Genomic DNA, 11,459 nt, shown 5'->3' with positions numbered 1-11,459 from the left:
CCTCTCTCTCTAACTCTACCTCTCTCTCTTCGCTCTGCCTCTCTTCTGTTGGTCTCTCTCTCTCTAACTCTACCTCTCTCTCTTCGCTCTGCCTCTCTCTTCTGTTGGTCTCTCTCTCTCTAACTACCTCTCTCTCTTCGCTCTGCCTCTCTCTTCCGTTGCTCCCTCTCTCTCTAACTCTACCTCTCTCTTCGCTCTGCCTCTCTTCCGTTGCTCCCTCTCTCTCTAACTCTACCTCTCTCTCTTCGCTCTGCCTCTCTCTTCCGTAGGTCTCTCCCCCCTGCTCCTCTCTCAGACCAGAGCAGAAGATGAGTGAGTCGGTACCACCAGCGCAGCAGCGGACTACAGGGGGGCTACACTGACACGGCGTGCCCATCAGCCCGTGGGCACTGCGGCATGAATGTAACAGCTGGACTCGTGCGATAACTAAGAGCAGCACTGAGGAGGAGGAGGAGGAGGAGGAAGAGGACAATAGGCTGCGTCCAGTCCTGTCCATCCAGCCGGTGGGTGGATACAGCAGCCAGCCCCCCCGTCCCCTCGCAACCCCCCCCACCACCACCACCCCCACCCCCACCCCCCCACCACCACCACCACCACCACCACCACCACCACCACCACCACCACCAGCAGCAGCCGTAGCCGCCGCAGCTCGCTGTAGGAGACTCGCTGTACCAGCTACACTGATCGCTCTGTGCTCTTTGCACGTTGTCAACCAGTGTTGTCATCCCCGTAACGGCTCCGGATGAATTCTTTTCAAACCTTTTTATAAGGGGGTCGTTTGGTATTTTTTCATCAGATGCGCCGGCCGGGATTTTTCCATGGTACTGCTGCAGACTTTGTGGTTTTTCTTTTTCTATCCATTCCTGAGTTCTCCGGCGGTGTTCCGAGCGAGCGGACGCACGCCTCACTGTGTCAGACGAACGCACGTCAAGCCTGCTGCTGATTAGAAGATGGGAGCCTCGTGTCAAACAAATATGCTGCTCTTTGTTTTCCTGTGGAGTTTCTTCACACACTCTGGGCACACTGCCTACCCCAGGATACGGCTCTCCTATTCAGGTACACGCACACTCACGCACACACATACTCACACACGCGCAAACTGGGATGTTGGCACTTGTGTGCTTGTTTGAATGGTACTGTTTAAGAATGTCTGTTTTGACAAAGTGTTGTTGTAGTCCAATTAATGCACAGCATAGGCTTATGATGCACTGCACGAAAGTAAACCAAGTGATATGAAGTAAGGAATGATGTGGATGATGAATAACGGGGCGTTCAAAGCAGTCCTGTCTCTCCAGAGCCCGACATGCCTAACCTCCTAGGCGTGCTAACAGTTTTTTGCTTTTCTTTTACGAGTTATTTTACTGACAGTTTACCAATTGACCTTTACACGGGCAAGCTCTGTGACCCTTACGCCCAAATGACCCAGGTGGGATTTGATCCTGGAAACTTTTGTACTAGGAACATATACAGCGCCCACTCCAACAACCGAAGTCCATAGCATGCTTACTCCATTGTCTTTGGTCATCAGTAAACAAGACACTTGAATATTCATGTTCTGCAAAGAGTCTGTCTTTTAACGACATTTATTTTCATCCCAACGATAAACCGTCGAATCCAGTTCAACGATGATGTGCTGAATGCTTAAAGGTTACAGGTTGTGCTTACTCATGTGAGGGATCGATATTCTCGCATTACTGCAACCCTCCGACTGAGCTTGTTATTGATTGATATCTAAGATTTACATCCGACAACCCCCCGTGCCCCCAGGGGAGGTAAACCCGGAGCTGTCTCCCTGCAGCGAGCTAGATGATGACTCCAGCGCACTTTGTCACAGGCGCTTCTTTCACTCCGCTGAGCGAGGCTCCGGCCTCAGGCTGCTCTCGATGACGCCGCTCCCTGGTTTGTTTTGCCGCTCCGCGGTGGCTGAGAATCCAGGCGGCGGCATTCTCTCAGAGCAACAGCGGAGCCATGTAGGATGAGCGTTGTGTAAACACTGGGGCGTGTGTGTGTGTGTGTGTGTGTGTGTGTGTGTGTGTGTGTGTGTGTGTGTGTGTGTGTGTGTGTGTGTGTGTGTGTGTGTGTGTGTGTGTGTGTGTGTGTGTGTGTGTGTGTGTGTGTGTGTGTGAACGAGATAGGAGAGACAAAGAGAAAATGCTGGCTCTGAGCTTATAGAACCATTGAGTTGATGCCACATGTGCCATATGTCCGAAAAAAAAGCACATTCTCTTCAAAGGTGGAGATAAATGGCCCAAACTAAATTGTATCTTGCTTTTTAGCGATATCTCTAATCTTTTTGAGTACAGGTGACAGTTTTCATAGTTAAGCCAAAGTGTGGAATTTGGTCGCTCAGTAATTATATGATGCTGTTGGGTTTGAAGTCGGCTGATATTTTGAAGGCATGATTCTAATTTAAGTTTTCACATTTTGTGATGTCAGTTTAAACTGTCAATATAAATACACAAAAAACATCCTCTGGGGTTCTTGATAAAGCCCTCAGTTTATGGCTTGTTTTACGGACGCGCTTCACAGTCACTCAGGTTACACACTCCCCTTCCTACTATCTGACACCTTCACTCAACACCCAATCATTATCTGCTTGAGGAAGAACTGCTAGGATCTCTCTCTCTCTCTCTCTCTCTCTCTCTCTCTCTCTCTCTCTCTCTCTCTCTCTCTCTCTCTCTCTCTCTCTCTCTCTCTCTCTTCCTCCCCCCCCCCCCCCCCTTGCTACATGTTCTGGCTGGAAAAGATCTGCAGTAGGATCCTATCATTATGGAATGAAAACCATCTAAGCTCTAATATATGCCTCATGGACGCTTTTTTCTTTCTGCACACGCCCTCGAGCTCCAACCAACCCACATCAACTTGCGCGCACAGAACCACACACAGCACACCCAGAATAGTGCGCATATCTTTCCACGTTGAACTTCTTGGATGTTGGTCAAGGAGACACATGGAGACGGAGGTTTGCGGCCTCGGCCCTCCCGGGAAGGAGAACGCTTCACAATGACATTGAGTGGGAAGAGCGCACGGCTGAGTAACTGCAGTACTATCTTCCATGGCTCCTTAGGAATAGAGTGTAATATGTGTGCTTTTGACTGAAATCACCTTCTGTGTTATGAGGAAATAAATGAATATATCAAAAAGATTTCCCTGAACACCATTGCAATACAGATCATGGCTGTCTTTTCATGAGGCGTGATTGGTGAGACACCTGTTTTATAATCATCCCCCCCTCTTTCATTCCTGCGCGGTTATGTGCAGCTCTCCAGCTCTGGGTCAGCATGTCATTGACATGAAAGACCTGTGGTCGGCTTTCATCTGCAGCGTTCGCTTGCATGGCCTACATTCCCCCATTATCTTCTAGTGAGTGGGTAACCACAACACAGGTTCCTTTCGGGGCTCCGAACATAGATTGTTAGTCGTATGTAGAAGTGGAACTAATCCCCAAAACTCTGTTGTAGGGGACTTCAAACCCTCTGACCAGCATGTATTCATTCTTTTTGCCACCGCCACGTCGACTTGATGAAGTGAATGTTCTTTTTCCAAAATCTGCTGATTAAATGAGAATCTAGATCGTATTAGCGGAGCTGTTGGGCAGGAGAAATAGCTTCATTTAGTTCCAGACTCGGAGTCCCCAAAGACCCGCAGGCCTCTCTAAAGTAGGCCAACAATCCATTTAGCTGCTAATGAACCTAGCGCGACTAGCATGTGCCAATGTCGTTTTGGGCTGCCTGCATGTGTCTTGGCTGAGGCTTAATTGCCGTTTAGCACGATCTTCTGCACGACTCTAAACTATTTAGAGAAGCAGATTCAATGAGAGTTGGTTTAATTTCCCAACGTGATTGTATTCAATTAGATCAAACAAGGGTCCATTAGTGGTTGGTAGGTTTGTTTAGAGGAGATGAGATAAAATACAATCAGACAAGATTAGTAACAATTTGAGATTAGGTTAGATTAGATAATCTGGGTAGATTAGATTAGTTTCTATGTAAAGATATGATCACAACAAATCCATCCTTTCCACAATTTCCCTAGCCCCAAATACATCCTATAATGAATTTGAAGAAAAGCGTTTAAACGACAATCTGTTATCATATTTATTCGATTACTGTGGGTAAATTGTGTTAGATTACATTGGATGAAATAGGATAATGTTTGATTTGTTTATGTTTTATTATTTCAAAAGGGGTTAGGTTTGATAAAGTTAGTTAAAGTGAGATTACATCGGATGGGATCAGATTAGATCAGGTAAAAGAGTTTAGGTGAGATTAGATTAGAATAGATTGGATGGGACTAGTGTTTACTTTACGTTAGATGAGATTAGTTCAGATTATCTTTGGTCTTTAACCATCCAACAGGGTCCAGATTTCTGATGAATCTTTCACTTGGATTTCAGGGTGCATTTCATAATATGACACGAATACAGGGACAGGATGGTTTGAGATCTTTCAACATTTTATTGATTTGAAGTGGTAATACGATACCGCCTGCATACTATTACTATTCAGCTGTGTGTCAGCGGCGACCAGTTGTTGTTCATAACAGTTCATCTCTTTGTGCATGGATATTTGAAACAATAAGTAAGATGAACATGAAGACGAAGAACAGATTACTAGGTGCTAAAACAGATTAATGTCACTACTTTATGTCATCGCGGCATTGATGAAAGATATTAATCTCGCATCCACGGACTAAACAAACGAAATTCGATTGCATGAAAGATATTAACGGCTACATGTCTGTCGGCAAAGTCTTCTTTGGCTCTACAATCATATATGATTTGCTGTTTGAGGGTATTCTTAAACCGTGTAGAACCCTTCACCCTTAAGTGGTCCCTTTAGCTTTCCAGTGTTGAAGAAACAGGCATTGATTTGATTCAATGAACCCCAAGCTGTCACCACGCCTATGTAATGAATACCTGCACGCCTCTGAGCAATTGGCAACGGGCTCGGAGGCAGAAGGATTTTGCCCTGCGAGGAAACATAAGGTCTAGAAAGAGAGACGGAGAGAGAAGAAAAATATGCAAATGTGTGCCTTTGTTTTTCTTGTTGTTGCTATTAAAGGCCTCTGAGATATGGTAGCATGTCAAACAATATAAAAGCCTGTTTGAAATCCTCGGAAATGCGAGTCGGTCGATTTAGTAGTTTGAAAGCTAAGAGAGGCTCGTGTAATGGCTGAGACAGCTTCACAGACAGGAGCTTTTTGGCAAACGGCTAAAATGGCCACTGCATGAACATTTCATCATCACGGCTAGCGGGCTCTGCAACCATGGCTCCTTCTGAGATTTATTTATTTAAAGTCGAGTCATTTTTGGTCAAATGTAAATATTTCTCTCAGACAAGTCTGCGTCATCTTTCAAGGTGAATAAACCTTTCCAGGGCTCTCTGGATGTTTTGACAGGGTTACACTTAAACATATAGCTTATGTAAATGCACCCAATTACATTGCCCCTTTTAGCCTAACATTTACCTCTCAGAATAGCCAAACAAAGCCTGTGTACAAAGCCAGGGGCCCTGTATTGCTGGTGTTAATGAGGTATGTTTCTCCTATGGATTGCCTGAGCTATATATACCATACTATATTGAATGTTATTGCTACCTTCCGATGAACTGCAGACATATCCACTTTTCCCTGGTGTGTGTGTGTGTGTCTCTGTGTGTGTCTCTGTGTGTGTGTGCACCCATATGTGTTTGTGTGTGTATGTGTGCACCTGTGTGTGTGTGTGTGTGTGTGTGTGTGTGAGCATGCTTGAGTGTGTCAGCCGACTCAAATCACTATGGTAGCAATTATGATGAAAGAAACTGAAAACTTTCCTCTCCAGAAAGTCAGATAGAGAGTTTCACAACCTTTTAAACGTTCTGGCCTCAGATGAAGAGCCCATGCAAGGAACAAGATGACTTAGACTGCCTCTAACCAGGTCTGGGAATATTCCGATTTTTCCGTCTGCATCAAAATAATTGATTAAAGAATAAAATGATTGAACAGGGTTTAGCATCGCCTCACCTATGCGTGCGAAGCTGCTTGAAGACAGCCGATTGGATTCTCTGGTCTTTATTGTCCACGTGCGGGTCTGGCTGCGATACGGGTTACGTGGACAGAAGGCCGGTCTGCGGCTCCAGGGACTGAAACAGGCGGACGGAGGAAGAGTGAAGGTTTTCTCTTCCCACTTCCTCTCTCGTATCACTTTCTCTTGTGTGTGTGTATGTCCCTCCCCTCCATATATTAAGGGTTGTGTGTGTGTGTGTGTGTGTGTGTGTGTGTAGTCCAGCCTCATTAATGAGATGTCCAGAGGGGTACATCCACCTGCTGTAGCTCTCATAGCTCTGTGACCTTTCCGGAGGGGGAGGGGGGGGTCTTTCATAGAAGTGATGGCGATGATGATATATATGTGTGAGCTTTGAGGCTTTGAGAGGGGAATGAAAGCAAGATGAAGGGTGCAGCTGAGTGTATAAGGGCATATTAAAGCCAGATAGTTCCTGGTAGATTGTTTTATTGAGGCCTGTGTGGGTGTGGGGGGCGGGGTTATACTAATCTAATCTATTAGTGTTCATATGCCGAACAGAGATATAGAAATAGGGGCTGTTTCTAACTGTGCTGATAATATCAGAGGAACTTATCAAAGCTGTTATCTTTCGACACCAAACAGGAATAAATAACTCATTTGTATAAATAGCAGCTTTTAGTGTGTGGTCTGTCTATAGGGCTTGGACATCAGAATGCTTCATGGGATTCTTTTTAACCAGGCTTGAAGTTTCACGCTGATAATTTTAGCAGATTAGACAAAAAAGGTGTTCAGGGTGAACTCATCCAGATCGTCATTAATGAAAAATCAATAATTGTCCTCCAATATGTCCCCCAATACGGTATGTATTGGGGGACGATTATTGATTGTTGATAACACAGCCATCTTTATAGCCATGATATGATTGGATTGTTGGCCTACCCTCCAAGCTGTGTGTGCTGAATACTTCAATCAACAGCTATTTCATTTCAAGATGGTTTTGGTTGTGTGGCTGTCTTATGAGTTCAGTGTCTTTCAGTGGAGAGGATTTGGCAGATGGAAAAAGTGGGCATGAATAAGTTACTAATCTAAGGAGTAGCTGATACTGATACTTAACCACACTAGATGTTTATATGAAAAATGGGTGTCTTAAGGTGTGTACGGGATGCGCATGGGACTGTTGTTTGGTCAATAATAAACAATCCATTTGCTGAGTCATTGTAAGAGGACGTCATGTTGATGTTGGGTTAGGGTTTTTTTTTTCCTTTATGTCACAACAACAAGAAATGAAGAAACATGGGCTTTTTCCACTATTTTAAATCATTTATCCCTCTCGCTCGCTCTTTCCGGCCTCACTGTTTCTCTCATTCTCCCCTGCGTCTTCCATGTGGCTTACATTTGACGTCGTGATGTAATCTATCCTATCCACACAGGGGTAACACAATAGAGTGGTGATAGCCTCACACACCCTACATCCCCTTCCCTGCATGAAGCCATGGCATACCAGCTCAGCAAGAACCTATTCCTCATTATCACAAGAAACCCTTCAATAATAACTATCATTCTGTCTCTGGGATCGAGCATGAGATGCATAAGGCAAGATTTATGTTGAACTGTAAATTATGTCTTTTAGTTATGGCAACCATTCCAACTTTTGTAGCACATGCAATGCATGGTGTTTTATTCTCTTGCGTAAAGATCTAGCGTTATTGATCTCTCATGTGCATTCATTTGAGTATAATGTGGCTTTCTTTTTGTCCTCTACGCTTTAGGCACGCATGCACACGCACGCACACACACACACACACACACACACACACACACACACACACACACACACACACACACACACACACACACACACACACACACACACACACACACACACACACACACACACACACACACACACACACACGTACACACACACACACGTACACACACACACACACACGTACACACACACACACACGTACACACACACGTACACACACACACACACACGTACACACGTACACACACACACACACACACACACACACACACACACACACACACACACACACACACACACAAGGGTGGTTTGCTTCCATACTACCATTTTCTTCCATACTATACAGCCAATACACAATTTATATTTGCCCTACACAGAATCCCCCATCGGATAGACGATGAAACCCTGGCTCTCAGGATTTTCCTTTCATCTCTTTGTTTATGCAAAGTGGGAACCCAGTGGACGCCAGCACCTCGGCGCTGCCCAACAGTTCCCCGGTGGAGGTAACCCCGTGGGGATCCATCGAGGTGGAGGGTAGCTTGACTCGGGGATGCAGTATGCCTGGGAGGGGGAAATACCCCCGGCTCGCTCACCGAGAGAGAGCCGGGATTACACCACTGCCGTGTTGAGCTGCAGCCAAACGTAATCACAGAGTTATAATGATATCGCAGGCTCGTCTTCCTGCGCTAAGATCACACTATTCACCGCACCGTGCAATTCCACACATCCTGTCATTTAGACGATACGGGAAGATAGGATTGTAGTCATTATCAAGTTATTATTATTCTTTCTTTCTTCCTTCTTTTATTTCCTCCTTTTCGATTGACTATGATTTGCTATTTAGCCTTTTAGCAGCTTTTGGTACCTGTAGAAACAGGTAATTAAGTAGAGGTTTGACAATGAATACAGAGAGTGGTCATTTGAGGAGTTAGACAGTAAATACAGAGTGGTCATTAAGGAGCAGGTAGGGGTTAGACAGTGAACACAGAGACATGTCATTAAGGAGCAGGTAGGGATTAGACAGTGTTCACAGAGACAGGTCATTAAGGAGCAGGTAGGGGTTAGACAGTGTTCACAGAGACATGTCATTAAGGAGCAGGTAGGGGTTAGACAGTGTTCACAGAGACAGGTCATTAAGGAGCAGGTAGGGGTTAGACAGTACAGAGACAGGTCATTAAGGAGCAGGTAGGGGTTAGACAGTACAGAGACAGGTCATTAAGGAGCAGGTAGGGGTTAGACAGTGTTCACAGAGACAGGTCATTAAGGAGCAGGTAGGGGTTAGACAGTACAGAGACAGGTCATTAAGGACCAGGTAGGGGTTAGACAGTACAGAGACGGGTCATTAAGGACCAGGTAGGGGTTAGACAGTACAGAGACAGGTCATTAAGGAGCAGGTAGGGGTTAGACAGTGATCACAGAGACATGTCATTAAGGAGCAGGTAGGGGTTAGACAGTGAATACAGAGACAGGTCATTAAGGACCAGGTAGGGGTTAGACAGTGAACACAGAGACAGGTCATTAAGGAGCAGGTAGGGGTTAGACAGTGTTCACAGAGACAGGTCATTAAGGAGCAGGTAGGGGTTAGACAGTGTTCACAGAGACGGGTCATTAAGGAGCAGGTAGGGGCTAGACAGTGAACACAGAGACATGTCATTAAGGAGCAGGTAGGGGTTAGACAGTGAATACAGAGACGGGTCATTAAGGAGCAGGTAGGGGTTAGACAGTGTTCACAGAGACAGGTCATTAAGGAGCAGGTAGGGGTTAGACAGTGAATACAGAGACAGGTCATTAAGGAGCAGGTAGGGGTTAGACAGTGAATACAGAGACAGGTCATTAAGGAGCAGGTAGGGGTTAGACAGTGTTCACAGAGACAGGTCATTAAGGAGCAGGTAGGGGTTAGACAGTGAATACAGAGACAGGTCATTAAGGAGCAGGTAGGGGTTAGACAGTGAATACAGAGACAGGTCATTAAGGAGCAGGTAGGGGTTAGACAGTGTTCACAGAGACAGGTCATTAAGGAGCAGGTAGGGGTTAGACAGTGAATACAGACACCGGTCATTATTTTGTTCCTTTGTGCTTTCGGTCTTTCATTCTTCTTCCTCTTGCCGAGCTCCTGTAATGTATTTTGAGTTAGTTTGTTAGTTCCATAAAACACGCATGTTTATGATCGAGCCAATCAAATCTTTACTCTAATCCAAATTTATCTAATCAAACCTAATGAGCTTTAAATCCCCTCTAATTACTTCCAGACTTCCAAGACCCACCACCTTTTCGGTTCCCCATAAAACAAGCTCCTCAAAGCACATTCAATGGCTAAGCCCATGCCAATAAGTGGATTACTTTTTCCATAGGTCTGTGTTTACATGTGCTTATTTCGTCAGCGTTTGCATCCAAGTCTAACAGTGAAGGCCAGGTCGTGGCCTCCCGTACCACGCACTCTGTTCTCTTAGCCATGGGCAGATTCCACCACGATATCTATTCCTCATGTGAGTCATCTGAGCCCAAGTCCCGACTGATCCCACAAGCAACCGTATGCACATGTCCAACGCGTGCCTTTCTAAGCATTTGTGTCCGCATCTCTGCAATGACATATGGTTGAATCCCCTTAAAGTGCCTGCTCACCAATTTTTTATTATTCTTTGTTTAAAACATTACCAAATGAATAGCGTCTGTGAAGGTTGTTTTCTCGTAGCATTTCTTTTTTCAAAGCATGAGAATTCAAGCCGGGCTCAACTTTTTGCAGCATCTCAATCTGTCACCTCGAGTTAAATATAAATACAGGGTTGCCCCAGCTTATGCCTTTAGATAAGAGCAGTCGAATGTAAACATAGAGTAGAGTGTGTGTGTGTGTGTGTGTGTGTGTGTGAGAGAGAGTCTGTGGGTTGTGCGTTTGTTCGCGTGTGTTTGTGCGTGTGCGAGAGAGCTTGTGTCTTTAAATGTGTATGTGTGTGCGTGTGCGAGAGTTTTGTGTGTGTGTGCATGGCGTGTCTTTGCGTGTGTGTACCTTTGTGTGTGTGAATGTGTATCTTTGTGTGTGCGTGCGTGTGTCTTTGTGTCTGTGTGTACCAGAGACACAGCAAGCTCTAACTGTTATAGATAATAAGATAATTACAGGATGGGCTCCGCAGTGCTCTGGCAGATCCCCAACTCTGTACCCTCACATCCCTGCTGCCACCCCCAGACTGATCTACTGCTGTTCAAACAAACAGACACCCTGCCGTTGCTTTCCTTAATAGCTGGAAAATAAACAGGGTCTACGGTGATCCACCCAGAAAGAATCGGCCACATCGCCTATGTTGTTGCTAGGGGGGATCTTTTAAAGTCAGATAAACACTCTGTGATTCTGTCTCGCAGATCAGGTCCCTGTGAAAATACACAGATGCTAAAATAACAGCTAGAAGCAAGACTAAAGCGCACGCATTAGGGGCCGTGCCAGTCTTTTGGAGCTCATTAAAAGTGTGGGGATTGTGTTACTGTGGGTTGATTGGGCTTCTGGTTCTGGTGCTTTGCTCTCGTCTTCTGCATCGAACCCAAACAACGCTGAAACCAAGGGGATAAAAGTCTCCACGGATTCTGCAACATCTCCGTACATCTGTTATTGTTAGATGCGAGTGTGTGAGTGTGTGTGTGTGTGTGTGTGTGCGTGAGTGTGTGTGTGTGTGTGTGTGTGTGTGTGTGTGTGCA

The 11,459-nt window shown here is 45.4% G+C and overlaps 1 protein-coding gene across 1 annotated transcript in view; it reads left to right on the top strand.

Moving 5' to 3' along the window:
• The first annotated feature begins 605 nt into the window (after positions 1-605).
• The window catches only part of sema3e (sema domain, immunoglobulin domain (Ig), short basic domain, secreted, (semaphorin) 3E), a 33,256-nt gene continuing 22,402 nt past the window's right edge, over positions 606-11,459 (top strand). The window contains exon 1 of the mRNA XM_060060097.1: positions 606-1,056. Coding sequence (XP_059916080.1) covers positions 951-1,056 — 106 coding nt within the window. The 5' untranslated portion in view covers positions 606-950. The remainder of the gene's footprint in view (positions 1,057-11,459) is intronic.

The sequence above is a fragment of the Gadus macrocephalus genome, chromosome 9, assembly GCF_031168955.1.
Source record: "Gadus macrocephalus chromosome 9, ASM3116895v1".
Taxonomy (NCBI): Eukaryota; Metazoa; Chordata; class Actinopteri; order Gadiformes; family Gadidae; genus Gadus; species Gadus macrocephalus.
Note: the sequence above shows the minus strand (reverse complement) of the source record. Positions and strands in the feature narration are given on the sequence as shown.